The sequence below is a fragment of the Nannizzia gypsea genome, genomic scaffold, assembly GCF_000150975.2.
Source record: "Nannizzia gypsea CBS 118893 supercont1.3 genomic scaffold, whole genome shotgun sequence".
In the NCBI taxonomy this organism is placed as follows: domain Eukaryota; kingdom Fungi; phylum Ascomycota; class Eurotiomycetes; order Onygenales; family Arthrodermataceae; genus Nannizzia; species Nannizzia gypsea.
In genome coordinates this window covers 1,945,172-1,968,711 of record NW_003345199.1, presented here as the reverse complement: position 1 = coordinate 1,968,711, position 23,540 = coordinate 1,945,172, and the positions used below count along the sequence as shown (strand labels likewise).

Here is a 23,540-nt window from a genome sequence, read left to right as displayed (position 1 = left end):
CATCCTACCATACCTCTCTCATTTTGAGGTATGCATATGCATTTGGTTGCATCGTGTTATCCGGCGCATGGCTGCGATACAGACCAGCCAACTTTGGGGCGGGGTGGATGCGGCTCTGGCTTTAGTCCTTTTTGGTCTTTTGGTATTGTTATTTGTTTATCTGTTTCATCATTTCTTCACCGGTTTTTTGTTTTATTTTTATGACGATTTATCACGAACATCTCCATTTGGGTGGGGGTTATACACTGGCAAGATAGAAGGGGACAATTGTCCGTTCAATCTCCGTCATATTAACCCCCGTTAATGACTTGACGACTTATATTAATTAGTAGGAGTTTAATTAATGATAGCATTTTCTGAGTTCTTATTCTTGGTCAAGTGCATATTATGGACAAGCGATATAGAAACTGCCCTTCCATCCATCTTGCCTAAGCGAGGTTGTATCACTCGGCCGGGTTAACCTCTTCTTAGCAGAACTACTAAGAGGCTGGACGCTGCTGGACAATCTTAGGTTGACCATTAGGTTGCCTCATTTATGTTAACCATTACTATATACTGCTCGTGGAAGCATCTGGGTAACCCGTTTACACCGCTACAGACAAGAGCGCCAGGCATTCGGGTTGGGTTATTAGATTATACTGGATAACAGTCCGGCTATTTCAGTTGCACATAGATAACTAAATAAGCGTCGTTTGGACCTTCCTGGCCTATATATCGCCAATATGAGCTTGCGTTGGCTACATGCACATGCCGCTTATCCTAAAGCCCTCCATCCTTCAAGGGGTCGAGAGCGAGAAAACGGTGTTAAGAACCAGCGAGGGTGGCGATATATACACGGATGAGGGAGTCTCTAATCACTGTTACCGGTACGAAGTATGTCTTCGTCGTCCAGTTCCACGGATCTCCAGGTTTTCTACCTTTCTGCGGTTGCCTATATCACCTACAACTTTCAACCTTTTCCACCTAGCAGCTACATGTGTATACATCTCGTATAGATGTAATCACGGCTGTCAGTCGGAAGTGACTTGTAAGCGTACATGGGTTCCCGGTTAATGAATTCACTGACGTCATGTCATAGGTCTATATAAGCTTGTGATGGTTGATGGCCGGGGCCATGGCCGTGGTTATGGTTGCGGTTGTTTGACCATCACCATGATGTCTGACATAAGAGGCGCTGCTGGACTATGCAGCCAGCCTTCAAGGATAAGAATAACTAATGACGATCTCGACTCTGAAACCTGGAAACGGTTCTCTTTCACCCTGGACCTGAGGTCTGCGTCTAGATGGACATTCCCCAAGGAGAAATCGTCTGGAGTTTGTACATGTCCACGTTCGCTGTGGCCCTTCCTGAAACCCCAGAGCCATGGTATGAACGCGTAACGAGTCACATACCTTCTTGCGTCCACGATCATGCCAAGTTAACTACATAGCAATACGAATGTCTTTTCTTTAAAGAGAAGCTCGCCCGCGCACCGCTATGCTTCCAGGGAGGACAAGTCAAACCTCACCCCCCAGCCGCAGGATCTGCACCTATGACTTGGTCTTGCATCGTCCACACAGCCATGTTTGTTGCGCGAAGGCAGTTGTTTATTTTTATCAGCTGCAAACAATTATTCTTCTCTCCCTGGCATGCCGCCCGGTCCTCGCGTTCAGGCTGATGGGAAGGAGCCTTTGGTACTTTAACTACCCGGGTCGGGAGAAACGGGTGATTCCACGAACTGGCAAGCTACCATTCGATCTTGAGCCTTGGGCTCGTATTTACGAGGGCACCTTACATGCGCAGGAACCACAGGTGTGGGCAAGCGCTAACACTGCAGGTAGGGCATTTCCCGTCGTCCCCGTCCCTTGTTTGCCCCCATCTTCCTCGATCCGTTTGTCAAGGGAGGTGGCTGGCGGGATGGAACCCGTTCGTCAGCAGACGGAGATATTTTTTGTTGAATAACCGCTTTTTTGTACCCTTACCCCTTTGCTTCTCTCTTTTTTTTATCTTCGGTGATTCAGCGGGGAATGCTGTTCCGTGTCAACTAGTCTGTACGCTGACTGACTATTGAATATGAAAGTAGGGCAAAGCGAGGCCAGGGTTAAACGGGCAGTTCTGGCCAAACATATTCTTCCCCTGGTACTTCCTCCACTGTAGCGTCCATCCTAGGTTCTTGACCAGTGGAATGAATTGTTTGGAAACTTTGTTTGTTTTTGGCTGGACCCTATTCGTGGGAATTTAACTATTCCCTTGATTTCTATCCTGTCTGAGCGGCTGCAGCAGTACACGAGGTTTATCTCAATGACATGCATCCCTCTGCCACTCCCTTGAAATCCCGCAAAAAGTTGATCTGTCCACACAACCCGGCAGATGGACAGTGCCGAGCACCTAATCAGGCTCAGATTATGCAGAGCTAGGCGCACGGATGCCTCTGTTGCTCTCCCCGGCGAATACAAGCGGATGCCGTGACGAGACTGGCGGCGATTTTGTTGGTCAGCTACATTGTGTATCTCTCCTGGGTTTTCTCGCTCTCTGATTGCCTGGTTACAGGTTGATGCTGTGACAAACGACGCTGTCACGTCTTCGGGCAAACCGCCAACTACGAGCGAAAAGGGTGCAGGGGAAAAAAGAATAGAAATATTGCAAAAGGCGACAGCGAAGAAGATAATTAATTTATTATTGACAGCGATGCACAAACGCGAAGTGCCTTTTCAGTTCCAGCTTTCCCGAAACCCCCATCCGTCCAACGAGGATTAAGAAAGGCTAAAACAGCAGGTGAGCTTTGACGCCCGAAACCTCTGCAATCAAGGGAAGCCATGTCATTGCAGCCATCGGCTATAGCACCCTAGGAGATAAGTGGAATACGGGAGGATTCCTTAAAGGAAATGCAAGCAGGAAGCAGAGATTACTCTTTAGCGTGAGAAGAATCCGCGAGTGGGGGTTGAAGGTGAACTGGGTGCATTTAAATTCCGGAATACCCTGCTCTCGCTCTAGGTATGAATATGCGTACTTATTTTATCCCGTTTGATTTATGCAAACCCAGGGATTCGTTCCTCCCTTGACTCTGTCTGCTATTATCTAGATATGCCTGAGAGCCCACAACGCCTCGGGCGGCATCTTCACCCCCCAGCACCTATCCCGCGCATCGCATCTTGATAATTTGGGGTATGATGTTGGATGCTGCCAGGTGTCACCTATGTTCTAGATGTCGGCTACATGTTTCCTCTCTGTACTCCGTACAGCTTAACTATGGCATACCCTTGCAGGTCGCTCAGGAATCCAGGTTGGCCTTTTTCAGGTCTCCTGCCGTATTCTTGACTATTGATAGATCGACGATTCCCTTCTACCATTCACGCCCATGCGGATACCGCCCTTCCTGCCATCATGACAAACTTGCTCTCTCAACCTTGGAAGGCCCTGACGACGGGTACATGTCTCTGACGAGAGGTTCATTCGTCGTCTCTACAAAAAGAAATAAAAAGAAACAGACATAAGCAACGAACGTAAAAAAAAAAAAGCGGAACAGGAAGAGTTGTCTACTTTTGGGGCGGAGTGTCTCTAAAGATCCTGTGTGGGGGGGCGGACAAGGGAGTGGCCGTGGTACCTACGAATCACTGTGCCGTAGGGAAGACGCAATGTAAGTGTAAAAACTAAAAAGAAAGGCTGCCCGCAGAAAGGCAACCTGACTTGAGACTCGAGCAGTTTCGGCGGTTTATTGAAGCGGACCGGTACGGGGCGAGGAATATGATGCGTATGCAACAGTGCGTTGTGCATGTCTTTTTTTATTCTCTTTATTTATTCCCCCCCCCTTCATCTTACAGGCTTTCCCCATGCGCACACAGGCTGCATATACCCGTTAGTTGTATATTACAATTTCAATCGTCAAATTTTGCAGCCATTTTAACTAAGTTTGATGTGCTTATCCGAAGGTATGAGGCCGCGAGAGTGGGCAGGCAATTCCCCATGTCAAACGCCAAAACATAATTGAAGAAAGAGGGTTAAAGGGGGGGATGAAAAGGCGTCGTTAATATATATCCGACGGCTGCTGTCCGGGTTTATAGTATAGGCAGCCGTGACGAACTCTGTACGCCCGTCGTCTAGCCCGTCCTCGAAGCAGGAGAGAGCACAGGCACAGAGCACCACAGACTCTCAGTATAACGAGATGCAATGCAAGGAGGCGGTATCGAGAGGCGAAGGCGTCCAGGTAAAAAAAAAAAGAAGAGAGGGGAGAAGGCCCATTCCCACGCAGGGATCAGGCAGGTAAGCACAAGATTCGGGACCGATGGAGTGCATAACGAAGGGCCCTGTAGTCAGTAGTGTGCCTTGTGTTTGGGTGCATTGCGAGGATGTGAGGGTATCCCCATACAGGATGTGCATACATTTGTCCTCGATTGTAGTACATGAGTACATGAGGCTGGTCTGACAGGTTCGTTTGTCTTGCACGAATCCAGGGGAAAGATACCAGCGCCATTAAGCCATATGTGTACCTAGCTACCGACCGCCCTGTGTACTGGCCAGCCGGAGCACACTGGGATACCCACGCTGAGGACGGGAAACACACTTCCCAGATTGACCACACACCCGATACAGCAATAGATAGATAATAATATGGAGCAGAAGCAAACGAGCCAGACCAACTATCATTAAATAGAGTAGCAGTCGACTCTCGCCAAAGTGGACGTTCTTCTTGCTTGCTCGATGGATTCCCACATCTGTGGATCGTCCTCCCGAACCGAACCAACTTTTCTTTTTACATTGCTTACTTTTTGCTTCTTTCTCAAGATCGATCCAAGGACAGCTTAGTAATAATATTAGTTCAGATAGCAACTGTCGTAGCGTGGGAAATCTTCGGTGGTGTGAGTTATATTTGATAAAGTGATATATTCGTTGAGTTGGGGATGGAGTCGTGAGAAGTCGAGCGAAGAAGGTTGCTGCCGAAGGGGCGGTTCCGTTTTAAGCTACTCTTCTTTCAACGTCACCCTCTCAACATCCTCTCTTCCTCGCAGCGACAACGCACTCAAAACACGGAGATGCACGCTTCTTTAGCAGAGACAGGCAGACAGACAAACGCACTCGAGCATCCTCTTAACCTCCCTCCCCTTTCGTATCACCAAAATTTGAGTCGTCGCTCTATTCGTGCACCGGGCGCCACGAACTCATGGCGCCCCCCCAGGCGAGCTAGCCCTGGGTTTCGTCAGGAGCATACGAAACAACTTGGCGGGAGGGGACGGGCTCATCGTCAGTGTTTTTCAAGCTCGAGATTGTTCTCTCGATGGCTTTTCTACTGCTGAAAAGAGAGGAAAAAGCAAGCAAGGGGTATGAGAAACAAAACAAAAAGAAAAGGGAAATGAATCGACTCTACACGCACATATATGCACACGCAGAAAAGAAGGGAGAGAAATATGCTCCAGTCATACATACCACGAAAAGGGAGAAAGCTAGCAGCGGGAGCCCGCAGGCTGCTTACTACAGAGTTACATACGCTGTACATCGGTTTGACCGACAGTCACCCCATTTTGACGCCACGGAACTCTATCAGGATGCCTCCATTGGACCACAGCGGGCTGCTTAAAACTCAGGCGACCAGCAAAGAAAAAGCATTCATATTCAGGCTCCAGAGATTTATCAAGCTGTCCTCCAGAATGATCAGTATCTCTCGCAATAAAAAGGGGGCTGAAGCCAAGAGCAATTTGGACGCGGCGTCTCGGAAGCCAGATCTTGTTCTTCTTCTTCCTTTTCTTTTTTAACACTTCAACTTTCGTCCCGATTGCCCGCTACTTTATAATACTCCGTAGGTTGTCCCTCATTCGTCGTCAGCTCCGGACATATAGTACAACGGGAGTTTAAATTATTTATATATGGAGACACAGCTTCAAAAGGAACAGTGTCCTCCTAGCCAGCAACCCAGGATGAAACTGTCCCTTAACTACAGAGTACTTCGTGCCAGCCCATCAATCATTTAGGTCACCTAAATGATCTCTCCTCTGCATTCTCATACTATGAATTGGTGGGAATAATTACGCCGAAGATTTCTACTGTGGTGACAAGCAGCAGGAGAAGCGGAAAAAGCAAAAAAACACGAAGTACTGTGCCCATTCGAAGTGCAGGGGAAAAAGGAAAAGGGTTGATAGCCAAAGCGGGCCTAATTAGTGACGAGTTAGTGCAGCCCTGGTTCCTCTACGCCCGAGTTTTGGCATGTCTAGACCCTCCCGACAGTCTAACAGCCTTACTTTTGAGGTGACCTCTCTCTAAAAGAAGCACGGTGCTCTGTACTTCTCAAAGAGGGCTGGTTACCTGGAGTACTCCATACTGGGACGGCGGGATCAGCTTTTCCTTTCTTGAAAAAAGGGTTATTTCTGCCACTCCGTAGCCCTTGATCCATGTGGTCTTGGGTCGATCAACTAACCCTGACAAATTCTATTTCAGTCCTTTGAAAATCTTACAGTTTTTCTTCCTACTTACTTACACTGGAAAGGTGGGGAGAAGAAAAGAACGAAAAATTTGGCATGTTTTCTTTTCCGACATCCCTTCAGCCACCACCACATCTCCCATCCCTTCCTTTGCAGCCTAAAAAATCAATATGGACGGCGTCAAATCGTTCTACTGGTCAGAATCCATGCATCTTTCTGCATCAGCCAGTCATTCACTCTTGGATCCCCTTAAAAAGGATGCTAACTACAATGCAAATCGGTTGTACCTTGCAAGGTGCCGGAAAGTACCTGGTCGACGAGTGGAAAGGCAAATATCCATTCAAGAGCGACAGTCAGAGCTGCAACGTTTCTCCAAATCATATTAATACTTCCCTCTGATATCTGATCGTTGCCCGCCCTCTCCGTGCTCCTGCTGAGGTGCCAGGAAAAGTCCCTTTCCGAGCATTCCAGAGCTCGGCCCGCCTCTTGCTAGGTTGTACTTTGTCTCCTGACTTCTTGTCACTCAATTCAAGCCATTTGCAACCCGATTGCTTATCAAGGTCTCTGGACGCTTTTTATTTTTTTTTCTGGGACAACACTCTAGAAAACAGCTCATTCCTGTCTTATTGACTATTAATTGAACTCTGTACCCGCGTTCCCGCTCGTTGATCATCCTCAGTCCATCGAGGTTATCCCCGGTTTTCATGACGCTAATATCCTCAGATCTGTTCTTGTTATAAAATATCTCCGTCCGTGCAGGCGCTTCTGTTAGTCGCGGGTATCCCGTCTAGTTCCACTTCTTTATTTAATCGGCATCCGCATCCTCGAACGCCAAACAGGTGGGTGTTAAAGATACTGTGGAAACATCTCGCCTGTCAGTGGTATTCTTCTTATTCCTCCATTCCTCGGCCCCTCGTTCTGCTTCAGAAGAACACTTCGCTATTCCTCCACCGGCTCAAAGATTACAAGAAAGGACATAGAGGCATTGGGAAGCACGCGCCAAACTAAACTACGATTGTACTTTCTATATTCAATGGCATGCGACACGGTTTCTCGTGCTTGTGTCAACACTGCTTCCCACAATCCTCATTTTTCCCCTGCCCCTTTCAGTGCAGACACGGTCTCTTCTCGAGCTCATGACATTACCGACCCATCTTCTACCCTTGCGTTAAGGTTACTCGCTCCTGACAGTACTCTTTTGGAGGATCACAGGAAGCATCAAAACCAGAATCATAGCCAAAGACCTGCAATTGGCCCGCCAGTTGGTTCAGCAGTCATGTCACACCACTACCAACACCATGATGAGGACCAGGAGTACACATACGGCAGAAACAACCAATACAGTTTTTCGCAGCCATCCTTCAATCAGCCGTATTCGAACCATCAGGTTCTGGCACCCTACAATCATCATCCTGCAGAGACCACTTCCATTGCCCCATCATACTCATCGCACCAAGCAATATACTCACAAGCTCCACAACACTCTTCTCTCCTTACCCATACGTCCTCTGCGGGATACCAATGTCATCCTCAATATCTGTCACAGCCCAGATTTCCAGCGCCGCATCGTCTGTTTCCCATGCATGAACCTTTTTGGGAGGTGGAGATTGAAGCCCAAGAATCTTGCAATGAACAAACGGTTTTGTCAGAACCCGTTATCCCAGCCTTGGAAGGGTTCCCAGATGTTCGAGAATTTGATCAACTCATGAAGAGGTAAATATCTCTTTATATAGGCCGTCAATTCCAGCCGGGTCAACTACATAGAAGCTAATTGAGCCGAGCAGCTACGTTGACGATCTCTCCGTCAAAAAGCAAGATAAAGCTTTGATTCACTCTAGGAGAGCACGAAACATCAAAATTGTGCTTACTGATCCCAAGGACACTGCAATTGAGTCTGCCCAGTTTAGGTACGTCCTTTAACCCTTGGGTGGGGTTATAAAAGAAAAACTACCTTTGGATACCCTGAACCCCAGATAATATTCAACCCACCAGTTTACCTTCATGTCTAATGCTACTCTAGGTTTTGGGTGAAGAAAATGTTCAGACTTGAACCCAATGATAGCAGAACGCCTGTGGTTTGTCACGTCTTTCTAATTTTGCGCCTTTAAATCTTCAAATGAGGATCGTTTGCTAATAAACTTGTGTTAATTACAGTCGAGGAAAATGATATGTCATGAAGGGAAGCCAGTAGCAATTCGTGAAAAGCTTTTCAAAATCCTGACTCGAGCACACCAGCAATGCCAACACGGAGGTCGTGATAAGACCTCGGCCCAAGTCCGGCGGATATATTCATGGTAAGCCATACCGTTCGTGAGCCATGAAGCAGCGGGCGAACAACGTTGTTCTTCCCCTATTAGAAAGCTTGAACTTATTGACACACCATATTTATCCAGGGTCCCGAAAGAATTGATATCTCGCTTTGTTAAAATATGCCCAACCTGTCAGGTCCGACGAGGAGGATCTCGATTAACACCCCCAACTTCATGCAGAAGTTCTCCTAAGCCTGATCATGCCCTAGGCCCTTCACCATATCTCCTGTCACCGCCAGATTCCCGCCGAGAGTCTATTATCAGCAGGCCAGGGGTTCCATATCCCGCACGAGCAGAGGCTCCACACACCAATCACTCCAACATTCCATCTGCACTAACCTGGCCACCAACCCCACACCACACGAGCTTGTCAAGTCAATATCATAACTCACATATGCAACCTCTTCCTTCAACAGCCAGCAGCTGGGCTTCACTTCCCCGAACGCTGACATCGGGCAGTGAAACCAATGGTGCTGGAGGGGGTACCCATGGATTGTCGACAACATTGTCCATGCCTTCGAGCCATCTGGATTATCAGTCTACCTACGATGAAGCTCAACACCTCCCAGAACCCCATCATTATTAGGGACTTATAATTCTAGAAAGAACCTTTGGGTATCAGCCTTGGCTATTCCGCGGATTCCCTAGTATGGTACAAGGCATATTGAGACCAAGATTCTCTCTCTTTCGTTTTATCTCTGGCTTTATTTCCTTTCTCAATCCTTTTTTTTTTCTATCTCCCACATTTTCTCTTCATACCCTTTATATGACAAGGCCAAAGGCACATACTTGTTTCATTCTGGAATTTTATGATGGAAAAAATCCACCAAGGAAACCACAAAGAAGGAAATTCGTTCTAATATATCAATACTAATGACGGAAGCCCATGGAGACCCAAGAGCTCAAAAGTTACCCACAACATACATGACACTTTCAAACGTTTGGTTATGGGAAATTCGGGGTGTTAAATGGACATGGAAGCAATTTTTCAATGTTATCGCATGGAAGCACAGGGAAATACGGGCTGTTTGGGAACACTTTGACTACATATTTTTTGTTTTGAACTTTTTCTCCTTGGTTACCCTCTTTCTTGGTTCTCATTTTTCCTTTTTTTCCTACGTCCACTTTAGGTATATTATCGCTGTTCTCGATGCACGGGAAATCCGTATGAAGAGGGTTAAAGCTTTGTAATATCAGACTGGCCTTCATGTCAACCAAAAGGGTGATTCAAATATCCCTTTTAATTGCCGATGAATACCCTCTTACGCCTTGTAACTACCCGTTTTCTATGTTGTACTGCAGGAGGCTGCAGGAGCCTTGATGGTCTGGTCTCAAAAACTTGCTATACTAACTGGTTTATGCACTGGTTGTTTTCTTATTTTCGCTACTGCTTGAAGAGCCTAATACTTGGATAGGAGCATAAATCTAGGCTTCTAGAATAAGTAAATAATAGTAATACATAGCTTTTGTCTTAGGAGTATTGAAGACAACTAACAGTTAACCTTAAAAGGCAGCCAAAGTGGAAACAGGAAAAATAAAAATGAAAAAGTGATATCGAATAAGTTGAAAATCAATAGTCACATTCCTTCTAAAACAGAGAGCATGTGTTGACATTAGCCTAGCCTCATAAATGAACATATAGAGGGATCAAATTTTTCTTAGATATACCTAGTGACGGTATATTAGACAGCGCATGCATTACAAAGTGTCTTGTCAAGTTAAAATAAAATAAAATAAAATAAAATAAAAGATTCCCATACCGCCTGTGGTTAATTCCGTGACATAGGGTTTGAATGAGTAAAAAATTTAGCAGACCATCCTTCCTCATTGTAAATACTATTATCAAGGATAGAGGAAAGATTGTTTTGTAAGCCTGCGTTCCCTTAAAAGCGGTTTGGTGACTTATACTGGTAGGGAGAATTTCTGGCCCTTGAGAACCCTGTTGCAAGACGTGCCATTAGGTATATTGAATATAAACTGAAACATAGACGGGTTAGGGGAACTCACTTTTGGAAATAAATCCAGAAGAAATCGGCGTAAAGAACGGTTTGAATAATACCGGCGACCACAGCAATTGGGTCGAAGTATCCGTCGGAGAAGTATCGGTAGATCCAGTTGGGAATATACAGAGCACGGTATATGCCCAGTGCAAAGAGATAATGGGTTGTGATCGTCTCGGCTTCACCAGTTCGCTGAAGCATGAACAGTTGTGGCAAGATGGCAACTGACTCTAGCCAGATCGAAAAGGCCCAGAGCATCTAAACTCGAGATATTTATCGCATTAGACTTTCCGAATACTAATCTATTGGAGAACTCTGGAGATCACTCACCTCCGAAGCTGTATACTTGTAGGGGAACAAAATTCCCAGGACAGCACTAGCCCCGAGCAGATATACAACTTTGAAAGTATCAATGTTAGGGTCGTTGGTTGGTTTAAAATCATTGAGCATCAGATAAATGGTATATGCGGAAGAAGAGATAAAGAGAATTTTAAAGATGGTGTTGTAGGGCGAGCCGGTGAAGTTCCAGAAAAGGTCTAACAAGAACACACGTCAGTATATCGTTCATAATCTTGTTCTTGCCGGGAGTGGGTATATGATCGCGTAGAAGGGAACTAGGGGTAAAAAATACCAAGGTATCGAGTGACGTAGACTATCAGGTACAGCGATTGTGACTTGAATGATATGCCCGAACAACTCTGTAACAGCGTCAGTTTGCAATTGGAGCAAAAGATATAGGTCCGAATCGTGCGCATACGCTGGATGACTTCATTTTCTGGAGTAGAATAAAGATAGAAAGAAGGTGAGAGATGTCCGCTACAAGTAATGCCAATTGATTAGCCTGTTTGTTTTCGCAAACAAATCGACACTAAATAAGCCAACAACACCCAAGCTGCTTTAAAGAGCGTACCGAGGAGCCGGAAAATATTCATCTTGACGGTTGTGCCTGGCTGGCCTCGTTTTCCAGGGGTGTATAGATAGTATGCGACTCCGCGATCAGGGGACGGGAGCTAATGGCAGGCGTTTTGAGGCCAATTAGCGTGGGATTGTAGCTTAATCTGAGGCAGAAGACTCTTCTCCATGCAACCAGTGACCTTGCATCTGGCAGGTGAGCGCAATTTCCAGTTCCTTAATCTTGTAGAAGCTGCGTGAATGTTGAAATTTGAGAGGTGATAAGAAGTTGTTGATGTTGACACGAAGGCCACAAGATGCTTTTTTTATTTCCTTAATCAGCTTTAATTTGGACTGGTCAGAACGGGTCATGTGATTTATCGATGACGAGGCACGGCATTCATAGTAGCAGACTCGGTAGTAGACTTCAAAGAGACTATAGCCAGTGTTGTACTATAGGAACGGAGGGTCTAAAGTTGGCGTTGGGTGCAGTTTGTGCTGGTATGGATACTCCGTATGGACAGTTTAGCTGTTGGCCAGGCTATACTCCGTATATCTAGTTAACTAGTTAATAGCATGAGAGTGCAAAGCCAAACGACTCTATAGGTTACTGTTTCAATGTGGATCCAAGTAACGCCATATACTCCGTATTATTCCGTGCACTAGGCGCGATTCTCGACCTACATGGTATGCTAGACATATCTTCGGTCAAATATTGAAGGTAGCAAGTGGTCGACAATTTGGAAGAATGGCATCACGATTAGTCATCCATAGCTTTAATGCGGTCACATGACCTTATCTCGTTTGGGTAATTTACAACGTCAACGCAGAATTTATATAGAAGAGAGCTTCATTGCGACCTATTCCTCACTCGCTGGAGGGACAAAGAGGCTGCAGCCGAAAATTTCTAAGAAGATTGAATTTGCGCATTCATTTTATGCTATTAATCATAGAAATACAGCAAATGGAGAAGGATGCAGATTTAGAGTAGGACAGACCCTGCGGAATTGAACAGCACCAAAAACCAAACCAAACCATACTATGCAGTCCCACAGCTCCCGAACCCTTTTAGGTGGTAAGCCTCTACCAAACGCCTAGATATGATATTTCCCGAAGATAACAAAAGGGTACAAGGAACATTAAAAGGCAACACCGCCTCCGATGCCTTCAGTTTCGGACATCCTCTGGAGATGACTGTCTGCTAGATCTGTTCTTAACGCAGCAGTCTCGCTTTCTCTGCATAGTTTCTCCCACTCACGAAGGCATGCCCGCTTTGCTCTCTGTTTTTCAGAGATTTGGTCTAAAAGTTTCTCTTTATCCGCTTCTAGCTGGGCCAATCGCTTCTCCGTTATGGAATCTAAACCTGACGGTAGTAGCTTTCCTCCTGGAATGATAGAAGAGAGGCCGGCTAAATGATTAGTAGGCCTAGGCGCACGCGGATAATTTGTCGACACTCCACTCCCATGTCTGAAGGGTGGCCGTGGCCTAGAGTCATGAGCAACGCCAGGGGCAGGACTCCCTCCTGCACCGCGAGGGCCGGATGGAGGATGTGCGTGATGCTGGGCGGCTGGGGCATGGGAACTGCCACGTCGTACCATGCTAGGACCTGAGTTAGGACCGGGTCTTCCAGCTTCACGAGGCCCAGTGGGAGGTCCATCTCTGTTGAAAACTGCTCCGGATGCACCCTTGGGCCGCGTTGGAGCAGATAGGAGAGCCATATGGCCTCCACGCGCGGGCTGTCGCATCGACCTTGAAGCCGCAGAAGGCCCAAGGGGTGGGGACCTTCCTTCAGGGGCATTTGCACTTTGGGATTGGATTGATAGATTGCTTTCAGTGCGAGGGCCCATTGAAGGTCTCCCTGAGGGATTCTGATTACGGTCGTATTCATTATCGACGAAGGGTCTTTGTGGTTCGTTTGAGCGAGGCGATTGTAGCTGATGATTGGTCGAGGGCCGTCTTGAGGGTGATGCGGGGCGGCTAGAGGGCCTCCTATTTCCTTCGGAAAAACGAGGTGCACTTGTGTAGGGATGAGAGCTATCATATTGCGGTCGTGATATAGAGGGTGGGCCATGCCCTGACGGAGTTGAGTAATTTCGATTCATTCGTTCCGGAGCTGGAGGAGAGGATCGCCGAGATGTTGCTGCGGAGCCATGCGCAGAGTTCGGACCAGAGCGCTCCGTGATAGATGGTGATCGTGGCGGCGGCGGCGGCGGCGGCCCTCTCGCGCCTGTTGGATCCCCACGGGAGCTTCGTCTATCAGCACTTCTTGACCGCCTACGGCCATTCATCCTTGGATCTCGCTGCTGTGTAATCTCGTTGAAGGGTGGAGACCGTGGCCGTTCAAATCGATTTCGCGGAGGTGAATTATTTCGCTCTCTCTTTGGTGCACGAGGTGCGTTGATGGCTGAAGGGGAAGGGTCACGGCCACGCCTCAAACTTGGACTCCGATTCCTATCAAACGGCGGAGGTGATCGTGATCTTCTATTAAACCTCGGAGGCCTATCACGACTTGGAGATGGCCTCCTGAAAGGAGAGCGAGGCCGGTTCCCAAAATTAGGGCCTCTCTCACGACCTCTGAATAAGGGGCTCCTTGACCGTGGCCTGAAGTTGCCTGGGGAACGACTTCGTGGCCTAGGCCGGCTTGGAGGTGCCCATGTATCTGCAGATGATCTCATCGGCGAGCGGTTACGAGGTGGAGAGCGAAATGACCGATTATCAGGACGAGGGGAGCGACGAAAATTGCGTTCAAGCGGGCGGTAGCTCTCACCTCCGCGGCGAGAATCGTCGAATCTAATGTAGGTGTCAGCACCATGGACATAGTATAAATAGCCATATGCGAGGTATTCCATCAAGCTGTGATCCATTAACAAGCTGACGGGTATTTCTTGCGAACCTTCTGTCACGATCCATGGCTGCCAGCAATTCACAGCTGCTTGGAAGTGGCGCTTGAGCGTGGAACTCGAAAGGTGTCCGGAAATTAGCAGCGCCGTGACTGCCTAGCGAGCGTCTTGGAAGAGGATACAGCTAATCAAGCTCAAAGATGATGTCGTAACCACAATCGACAAGGCCACGTCTTGCCTTGTAGAATCTCGCGGCTTGCTCTCTTGATGCTCTTAGGTATCAAAAACCGCGATCTTTGCCGCCGAGCCGCTAATCCCTATGGGGATTAGGCGACATGGCGCTTAATTATCATCACGTGTTTATACCCCTGTTTAGAGCAAGGGGAAACGTCAAAGCTTTGATACGTAGAAGGAATGGTCAAAGTCTGGATTACGTAGATTTATGTCTGTATAAGCATGACCGGCTGCCAAATAGCTTGCCTGTGACCTCCTTGATTTTCTTTCTTCCAAAAAAACGCTCATAGTTTTCGTGTATTATAAACTCTAACTCCTGTCCATACTGTACATATTTGACACCATTGGCTTACCGTTTAGCTCGCCTCTCTTCGTCTTTCTTTAATCGTTTCCGACTTTCACTCGCAATCATATCACTGAGATCTTCTTGGAACCAGTTCGGGTTCTCTTCCTGTTTCTTCTGTGAATTGTAAAGGTTCTTTAGGCTCTCCTTGTCCAGCCCATGTCCCTCTAGAGCTTCAGGATCCACGGCTACATCAACATCACCAGGTCTCTTTCTCTTTCGGTTCTCATCCTCTTCTCCAAGAACTGGAAGATTGGCTGTGGTTCCTTTGAGATCGTAAACCCTGTCGCCCCCAAAGAATCCTTTGACTTGAGTCTCACGTTCGGGAATGACTTGGTACGCTGAGCGTGGCTGCGACGACTCTTCTGTTTCGGTGCCCCTATGGTGTTTCCGAACATCAAATTCACCGGCAATGCTCTGTGTATCTCCGTACTCGGAGGGTATAGATGAAATCATGCCACTTGGAGTCTCCAGACCACTTGGCGTTTGTAACCCTGCACCAACATCTTCTTCATCCTCGTCCTCGTCATCTTCTTCTTCACTCTCCTCTTCTTCTTCCTCCTCTTCTGGTGGTTGAAGCTCTCCCCATAAATCCTTCTCGACAGGCTCTCCTTGCTGTACGTTTTGCTGGGTTTGTAACACGCCAAAGATATCACCACCATACAGAGGTCTGTTGTGTTCATCAACTGGAGGTTTCCCGTATCCTCCGGGATGGTAACCCCACATTGCACCTGGAGGTGGCGGGGCATTGAGACCAGGTATTTTAATCGCAGGGTATGACGGTGGAGGGCCAAATCGTTGCTGGTTAATTAGCCAAGGTGGTGGAGCTCCCGGGGGTATATTTAGCGCTTCCTTTAACTCATCACTGAGTTCTCCGGGTCGGAGATGCTTCAAGTTTGTCTCAAATTCCTTTCCTTCATAGTAAACCTCACCATATCTTGTCAGCTCCGGCTTCGTCTGGAATCGAAAAAACGCTTCGTAAAGTTTCTGATAATCGATGTCGAGTTTCCCCATCTTAGGCTGTACTCTCTCACGCTGTTTTTGTTTAAGAGTCTGTTGGTCCTGCTTTTCTAAAACTGCATCTCTCATTTCAGCAATACCCGTTTCCTGGATGAATTTGGGGAGTTGAAATGCGGCCTTCTCAATTCCTCTCTTCGAAGACAAGTATTCGCGTTTTAATGACCAATGGCCTGGCACAGGGACAACATTGCGATAAGTCTTGATATGGACTAGAAGCTTCGGATCTGAGGCATCGGCGTCTGTCCACTCCACAGCCTCAGGTTTTCGAACCATAGCCTTCAACTCAGCAACAGAGAGTTTATTCATCTGCTTCCGCTTCTTCTTCGAGATTTTGGTTTCCGCATTATCCTCTTCCTCCTCATCTGGAATGTCATCTTCATCAAAGTATATCTCAGGTTTATCGGACTTCTTAACGGTCGAGTCTTCGGCTTCGCTTTGCTCGAACTTCCCCATCACATCCTGATATAACTGAAACAGCTCATTGTCGGCTTCAGCTGGCGCGAACATAGTTGAAGCATAGTCGAGTTCGTCATTTTGTTTTGAATTGTCTGGCTTGCTCTCAGTTTTCGTGGTATTTGTGACAGCAGCAGGCTCTTCGGCTTGAGTCGTTGGTGTCTCAGTGTTACTTCTGGATTGCTCCTGTATCAAATATGTTAGCTTGAGCATCTCATGATGATGGTTTCCAGGGCGACATACCTCAGCCTTTTTCGCCTTCTTCTTCGCTCTTCTTTGCTGGTTCTTCGACGGCTTTGCGGCCACGGCAGGCATGGTGAAAAAAGTAGTGGCTATCACAGCCCAAATGCGCGCTTGTGGAAGGTCAAACCGATAAAACACGGAATCGCAATATGCGCGAGATAGGGTAAGGTTATAAAACTGGTATCTGATTGTTAGTAGAATGCGAGTTGCAGCGGTAGTTGTGTTAGCTATAGCAAGAGAATCGATAGATTTCGTGGTAAAAGGTAGCTGTGGCGCGCTCTCCGTATATCACGTGATATATATATATATATATTTTTTTTTCCCTCCTTGAGCTAAGTGAGATAAAGTGCCTAGGTATTTGCTATTTGCTAGGTCATCTTCATTAGAAATAGAAGATGACATTAGGCTACTTGAGGATTCAGCATATCTTAGGAGTGGCCATCATAGAAGTAAAGTAGTGGCGAAGTTAAATAATAAAATATGTTGTCCATTTGAGAAGACAGAGGCCCTTCATTACCTGATGCCAAATGTAGAAATTCCTTGTAAAACAAACCCGTTTATAGTACAATACACATCTAAAATAATACCTGCAAACCCACTACCTCTTCTTCTTCGCCGATTTGGACTCTATAAATTGATCCAGTTAGTACTTGGGGAGAATTTATGAAAGCAAACTTGCGAAGTTACGGATGCAAAAGCTCCTAATCACTCAATATGCATATGGGTATGATAGTGCGGTCCACCTTTCGGTAGAACAAGGGTTAATCATACCTGCAGCTGTGCGTTTCTTCTTTGGCGCTCCCTTTCCACGGAGTTTCCGTCTGTAGTCAAAATGGTTATCATTTGTCCCGCACAAGGGATGCCCCGGCTTCACTGCCAGAGGCTATAGGTATATGATATGTGAGGGATATCGTACATTTGCTTCATTTCCTCGTGATGTGACCTCAATGGATCGAAAGTAGTGAGGCCCATGGGTCGGTAGACCTTTTCGAGGTCTTCAAACGTTACGGTCTTTCTAGGGTAATATGATGCAAGAGTAGCTCCGCGTAGTCTTTGGCGTAGGATCTTATTTCCAAGTCGAAGGTTTTCGGGATTGAACGTGTGGGAGAAAATGCGGCATTGGGCCTAGGCGGATCGTATCAGTTGAGATATCTTTAATCCAAGAAAATGCCATCCACACGCGACAAATTTGAGCATTAATCGGAATCCAAATGGGTGCATACCTTTAGCAAATCCAGCATCCGCGACCTAGGAGCCGCCATTTTGTGAACTGTGTGGGTCGGAATCGAATTGGCTTGAACCTGCTGCGGTGAAAAGGACGAAGTCTTGCCTTCTCATCAACGGTTTTCGATCAATCTCGAAATCCGCGTTTAGAATTTCTATTCTTGGCATGCGCGCGGCTAGACTTGCCGAGTCTTCTCCAACACCAGAATCTCACTCCGAAGCTCCAAAGTCACAAACGGTTCAGATTTTATCAGCCTACCAAGTAGGATATTTCTTATATCTTTATTCTAGAATGATGGGGACTAAACGCGTGTCAGAAGCAGAGAGCTCTCAAAATAGCTCCCAGAATTCTAAGCGGATAAAAAAGGAAAAGGTATGTAGCTATCCAACGCTAGCAATCCTCTGAGAGTCGGTTTAAATAACTTACAAATATTTTCTGTAGAAAGGATCGCAAGAGAAAAAACATGGCGAAACACGGACGAATGGCTATTCCGAGGACAAACTCCCAGTTCAGTTTCAGCTTATACAGCTTCAAAGACTTACCCAAGATTTACTCGCACAATCAGATAATATTGAAACTACGGAAAAAGAAAATGCGAAAGACTTAATAAAAGGGTTGAAACGTATAAATAAGGCGTTCGAGAGTTCAGAAAATACGTCAACAAATCATACCAAACAGCTACCACTCCCGCATATACCGAGTGATTTACCAACGCCGGCCGTCACACCAAAGGATGTCAAACTACCACTGTTGCCTCCTATTGGAGACGAAGCATTGAAAACAGCTGTGTTTACACATACCGGCATCATGGAACGAGGACCAATTTCCACCCAAACCTCAGAGAAGACATACGACAGGCTGGAGGTACTAGGAGATGCATATATCGAACTCATCTCGACCAGATTGATATGGGAGAACTTTCCCACCTTACCTGCCGGGAAAATAGCACAAGCTCGAGAAACCATGGTCAAAAATGAAACATTGGCTGAGTATGCCATAGCATATGGCTTTGATCAGCGACTGAAGACCAGTTCGGATATAAGGAGTGTCCCGAAACGATGGACAAAAGTAATGGGCGATGTCTTCGAAGCATATGTTGCAGCGGCAATCATAGCTGATCCCAAGGGTGGGCTTCAGGCAGTAGAAAGCTGGCTGACTCAATTGTGGCTGCCAAAACTCGCGGAAGTGAAGGTCCCTTTGGCATCAGTGGCACTAGCGCAAGGCAGCAAGGCTTCTCTTAAAGACAAGCTTGCAGCCACTGTCATGAGCAGAGGGATTAAGCTGCAATATCTTGACGAGAAGCCACGTCAGCGTGAGGGTGGATTGGTTACTTCTTTTATTGGCGTTTACCTTACCGGATGGGGCTACGAGAAGAAGCTCCTGGGATCTGGCAGTGGTTTAAGCAAGTCTGAGGCTGGCAACGAGGCTGCACTCAATGCTTTAAACAATAAGCCTCTGATTGACCAGATCTCCGCGAAGAAACGCGAATATGACCAGAAGATGGCAGCTCAGAAGGCAGCGGCAGCAGCCACATCGAGTGCAGCAGAGACAAGCTAAATCTCTCTGTGTATGCCTGATGACAGAAATATGGCTCATGATCAAGGAGTATCTGAAGCCCTCCTTGGTACCCATGTAAGTCCACCCATCTGGGCTGAATGAGTTTACATATGTACCAACATGGGACACTTCAGGGCTCCCCACAGGGTTCTTCTATACGTACACTTTTTGGCATGATGGGCCCAAGAATTTTCGGCCAGCCTTCCATACACAGCCGCAAGACGCGTTATTATTACTAGAGAGTGGACTTGGTGGAATCTAAACCTCTTTTTGAAACAAACAGACATTCCATGGATGACATTATGGACTATCTAGTCACTCTGCCGACGCTCGCATCTCCTGAATAAAAATAGAATCCCAACGGGGCTCTGCGGCGCCCCTGATTAGTCATCCTGACCGACCAATCGCATCCATATCCGACGAGCCTCCCAGTACCGAAAACCCGTCATGCAACTGCGCAAAATCCGATGTTCAGCACAGAAACCTGCATCAAATTTAGAGCTTGCATGGGCTTCCTAATCCGATCTAGACCAACACAGCTGTCAAATTTTTACGGCTCTCGTCTGGTTTTTGCTGTAAGTTGACGTCGGTCAACATTGCTAGCTGTGTCGATAATGTTATTACTTCTGTAGTTACATGGTATAACTAAAATGCGCCATACAATGAATGGCTGCTAAGAGTACATATTTTTGTCTTCACGGCTTACGCGTGTTTCTGAAGTGTTGCATATTCGAAACTATAGCTATCCAACCCCCGGTTGCTACGCTCTCTGGTAGGATCCGAATTGATCTAGTTATATCAAAGTTGCAATGAAATGGGACTGATTGAACCTTTACCTTGTTAAGACGCTCGATATTTTCGTTGCGATGTTCAATTCTTGGGCCACCTGAGGCTCAGCAGGCAAGCGCGTTCCCATTATGGTTATCTCTCGTATGCAATGCTTCGTCGTGGATTACGAATCCTCAGTCCTCAGAAATAACCATCGTGTGGGGCCAGGCAGATGTTTTTCGTTTCTCGTAAGGCTTAAATGCGAGCAATGCGAGGTTGGTACATGTGTCGTCAGGGGATACTGCATAGCCTCTCCCATTGGGAAAATGGGTCGATGTATAGCGCTGTCCACGGCTGTTGGAAACGTGTCAAAGACAGCGAAAGGGAGATATAAAGTATCTCTCTCTTTCGCATTTGTTGTACCCTCTATCATAAAATGATATAGCAATTGCTTTGGCATAACGTCTCAATCTAGTTCCTTTCTCGTTTTTAGAGTATAGTTATTGATACACATCTTCTTCACTCTTATATATTGCCAAAGCTCTGAGCCTCACCCTGCACCGACCAAGCCCTGAGAGTCCGCCAAAAATGTCCGACCAAAGTCTCTACTTTTACAAGGCCTCCTTGCCAGCAGCAGCCGTCTTCGCAGTGCTCAATGCTATACCGGCAACTTTCCTCTTCTACACCACGATTGTTGGCCCCAAGACCGGCAAATACCGCAATGCCTCGTTCTTCATCCCCTTATGTATTGGTGGCCTCATGGAGGTATTGGCATATATCATGCGCTGCATCAGCATCAAGATGGACAGAGTCATCGCCCTCTACGCTGTGTCAAGCAGTCTCATCGTTGTTGCGCCGGTTCTAGTTTGCGCAAGCCTCTACCTCCTCGTCGGTAGGCTGGTCAGAGCCGGTCTCCCATCTGCAGGAGGGCAACAACGCATTCTAGGGATTAATCCCTGGTGGCTGCCGCGTATATTCGTTACTTCAGATATTCTGAGCTTCTTGACACAGGCTTCTGGAAGTGGAATTGCGGCGTCTGGAAACTGGATGGGAGACACAAAAACAACCGGTGAAAATGTCTTGAAGGGCGGTTTGGCTCTACAGCTGATCACTTTCACCCTATTCCTAGCTTTGGTTGCTCGATTCCATAGCCGTGCCAATGCTGCGTCTAAGAGTGGCATCGACAGCGGCGTTTTCAAGGTACTGCTGGGAATATATATATCGGGATTCTTCATCGAGGTAAGGGACATCGCATCCGCCGGGGAATTTCCGGCCCCTTACTCTTGTTTGCTGAACGCTATCTTCTAACCACTCTGTAAACAGGTTCGATGCATCTACCGTCTCATCGAATTCATCCTAGGTATTGATGGATATCCTTTCCGCCATGAATGGCCCCTATACGTGCTTGAAGGCCTGCCCATGCTCTTCGCAATGTTCGCACTCGCATACTTCCATCCTGGAAAATGGTTACCAAGAGAATCGTTGAATTCGGAAACAGACACCGAGGAGATGCAGAACAGGAACAGGTATTAAGTGGTAGGCTGACATCATCTTTGCTTCTGTTGCCTTGATGGGTTTCTTTCTTCAACTGGTGATTAGTGGTTATATATTCTCATCAAAAAATGCCTTTTGGAACCACTTTTTTTCCCCCTTGACACCCACCTCTTCCTGTTTAGTAGCCTAAAACGGCGAGCTTGGTTTTATTTTGTTGATCGTGATATTAATCTGGGGATGAGCTAGCGAGGCGTGTCGGGTATTGTTGTATGTATCGGTAGTGTTATTCTCCCATCATTGTATTTTTGCACATAGCCCAAAAAGTTTGTTCGTAACTTGCTTCCCACGTCGTTTGAAAATATTTTGTACTCCGTCCCCCAATGGGCAATAGACTCAACAGGCCACCTCACATACTTCTTAAGGTGAGGTGGCAGTTTCCTATAAATGACATCTACCCATTGAACTTGGTATAATGTCACTTCAGGCATTCTTGCGCGCTCAGGAATAACGGATAGTAACATTGGTACCATCATTGTCTCAATGGCTATATGGTGGGCAAATAGGATGAGAGTCAGGGTATTTTCAGCCGAAATGAATTTTGAAAACTGGCTTGTACTAAGGCTGTACCATGCAGAGTAGTTTTTCTCGTATACTTGGAAGGTATCTTCAGAAGAATTTTGGGCGGCAAAAAGGGTATCTAGAAGACATTTCCAGAAATAGGTGTGAACTTCATCTTCCAGCAGAGGTACTAGTGACTGCACCGATTCAATCCCACTTTGTAATAGAATTGGGTTGATTCTTAAAGCGTTGGTGACCTTGGGGAAATACTCAGTAAGATCGGCAGTCTCGTCAAGGGGAAATATACTTTTGCTAGCATTCTTTTGCTTTATCTTCGTTGTGATTAAAGAACAACCACGGATGAATACCACGAATTCAACAAGGGCATCGAACATGTATCCGGATTGCATAGTGAGAGCGTAGCAGGCCGCAAGCATAGCATCCAGCTCTTTACTGTTAAGATCTGGCTTCGCCATAAGCCGATTAAGGCCATTTATTGCCAGTCCCCGGTGTTCAATCGCATTTGTATCCGTGATCGGATCTCTGTGTGGACGAATGACAGAAAGATGTGATGCACCTAGTCCAAGAATAGCATGCATAACAAATTCATACTAATATTGAGCGGTTAATTTAGTGGGTAGAGAACTCTAACGGGGGGATTGCACTATTTCGTGGAGGGCGGAATTACCTGGTGGGCAAGGAGTGGGATAGATGCTACCCAGGCACTATCACTGCCAAATGGGAGATATGGATGAGCTACCAGCAGATAATGGTGAAAGAACCCCATGTCCTGGACCGAGAAAGATGTTGGATTTGGTTGAAGTCGAATAGCTTCAGTAGCCCCATTATTATAATCGTCACCCCGTGCGCCACGCGTGGGGTACTCGCATTCGAGGTGTTTTGATATGCAGTTTTCGCATTCGGGCTTCGTCTCCGAACACTTTTCGACGTGGTCAGCTGAGAGGCTTGGATTTCTGAGAGCTTTTAACGGACCTTAATTTTGCGTGACTTGCAATTATAACATCCAAAACGAGATTTTGTGTGTGGCCGTTTGGAAACAGCTCTTGCCTGACTTCTCGAAGCAATCATGTTAACTATGCCCTCGAGTGAGAAGAGTTTGGTAAAGTAGCGCCGAAGCAGGAAGTGTCTGCAGGTACAAGCCCGCTGTACAGAACTGCCAGCTAGTATACCCTGCAGAGTATATATACTGTTGGC

At 46.7% G+C, this 23,540-nt stretch overlaps 9 protein-coding genes across 9 annotated transcripts; 4 read left to right on the top strand and 5 right to left on the bottom strand.

Annotated features, from left to right (window-relative positions):
- Window positions 1-747: 747 nt before the first annotated feature.
- MGYG_04158 (hypothetical protein) lies at window positions 748-4,584 on the top strand (the record flags this gene model as incomplete). The annotated part of the gene is made up of 13 exons (XM_003173936.1): window positions 748-866; window positions 996-1,027; window positions 1,079-1,366; window positions 1,488-1,817; window positions 2,064-2,119; window positions 2,531-2,594; window positions 2,761-2,927; window positions 3,063-3,167; window positions 3,223-3,407; window positions 3,534-3,617; window positions 3,643-3,741; window positions 4,082-4,184; window positions 4,432-4,584. The coding sequence occupies 13 exons, from the start codon at window positions 748-750 to the stop codon at window positions 4,582-4,584; spliced, it is 1,785 nt and encodes a 594-aa protein (XP_003173984.1).
- A 2,839-nt stretch (window positions 4,585-7,423) lies between these two features.
- Window positions 7,424-9,285, top strand: MGYG_04157 (hypothetical protein; the record flags this gene model as incomplete). Its single annotated transcript, XM_003173935.1, has 5 exons — window positions 7,424-8,103; window positions 8,175-8,297; window positions 8,411-8,465; window positions 8,545-8,684; window positions 8,784-9,285. The coding sequence occupies 5 exons, from the start codon at window positions 7,424-7,426 to the stop codon at window positions 9,283-9,285; spliced, it is 1,500 nt and encodes a 499-aa protein (XP_003173983.1).
- Window positions 9,286-10,601: 1,316 nt separating this feature from the next.
- MGYG_04156 (ER lumen protein retaining receptor 1) lies at window positions 10,602-11,631 on the bottom strand (the record flags this gene model as incomplete). Its single annotated transcript, XM_003173934.1, has 6 exons — window positions 10,602-10,638; window positions 10,707-10,957; window positions 11,030-11,235; window positions 11,331-11,397; window positions 11,457-11,515; window positions 11,610-11,631. The coding sequence occupies 6 exons, from the start codon at window positions 11,629-11,631 to the stop codon at window positions 10,602-10,604; spliced, it is 642 nt and encodes a 213-aa protein (XP_003173982.1).
- Window positions 11,632-12,729: 1,098 nt separating this feature from the next.
- On the bottom strand, window positions 12,730-14,500 carry MGYG_04155 (hypothetical protein; the record flags this gene model as incomplete). Its single annotated transcript, XM_003173933.1, has 2 exons — window positions 12,730-14,443; window positions 14,484-14,500. 2 exons carry the CDS (start codon window positions 14,498-14,500, stop codon window positions 12,730-12,732), a joined length of 1,731 nt encoding a protein of 576 aa, XP_003173981.1.
- A 513-nt stretch (window positions 14,501-15,013) lies between these two features.
- MGYG_04154 (splicing factor 3B subunit 2) lies at window positions 15,014-16,795 on the bottom strand (the record flags this gene model as incomplete). The annotated part of the gene is made up of 2 exons (XM_003173932.1): window positions 15,014-16,666; window positions 16,724-16,795. 2 exons carry the CDS (start codon window positions 16,793-16,795, stop codon window positions 15,014-15,016), a joined length of 1,725 nt encoding a protein of 574 aa, XP_003173980.1.
- Window positions 16,796-17,321: 526 nt separating this feature from the next.
- On the bottom strand, window positions 17,322-17,985 carry MGYG_04153 (mitochondrial 37S ribosomal protein RSM27; the record flags this gene model as incomplete). The annotated part of the gene is made up of 4 exons (XM_003173931.1): window positions 17,322-17,350; window positions 17,495-17,544; window positions 17,640-17,848; window positions 17,947-17,985. 4 exons carry the CDS (start codon window positions 17,983-17,985, stop codon window positions 17,322-17,324), a joined length of 327 nt encoding a protein of 108 aa, XP_003173979.1.
- Window positions 17,986-18,242: 257 nt separating this feature from the next.
- On the top strand, window positions 18,243-19,505 carry MGYG_04152 (double-strand-specific pac1 ribonuclease; the record flags this gene model as incomplete). The annotated part of the gene is made up of 2 exons (XM_003173930.1): window positions 18,243-18,320; window positions 18,390-19,505. 2 exons carry the CDS (start codon window positions 18,243-18,245, stop codon window positions 19,503-19,505), a joined length of 1,194 nt encoding a protein of 397 aa, XP_003173978.1.
- A 1,356-nt stretch (window positions 19,506-20,861) lies between these two features.
- Window positions 20,862-21,806, top strand: MGYG_04151 (hypothetical protein; the record flags this gene model as incomplete). The annotated part of the gene is made up of 2 exons (XM_003173929.1): window positions 20,862-21,512; window positions 21,597-21,806. The coding sequence occupies 2 exons, from the start codon at window positions 20,862-20,864 to the stop codon at window positions 21,804-21,806; spliced, it is 861 nt and encodes a 286-aa protein (XP_003173977.1).
- Window positions 21,807-22,009: 203 nt separating this feature from the next.
- MGYG_04150 (C6 zinc finger domain-containing protein) lies at window positions 22,010-23,414 on the bottom strand (the record flags this gene model as incomplete). The annotated part of the gene is made up of 3 exons (XM_003173928.1): window positions 22,010-22,936; window positions 23,014-23,265; window positions 23,319-23,414. The coding sequence occupies 3 exons, from the start codon at window positions 23,412-23,414 to the stop codon at window positions 22,010-22,012; spliced, it is 1,275 nt and encodes a 424-aa protein (XP_003173976.1).
- Between the last annotated feature and the right edge of the window lie 126 nt (window positions 23,415-23,540).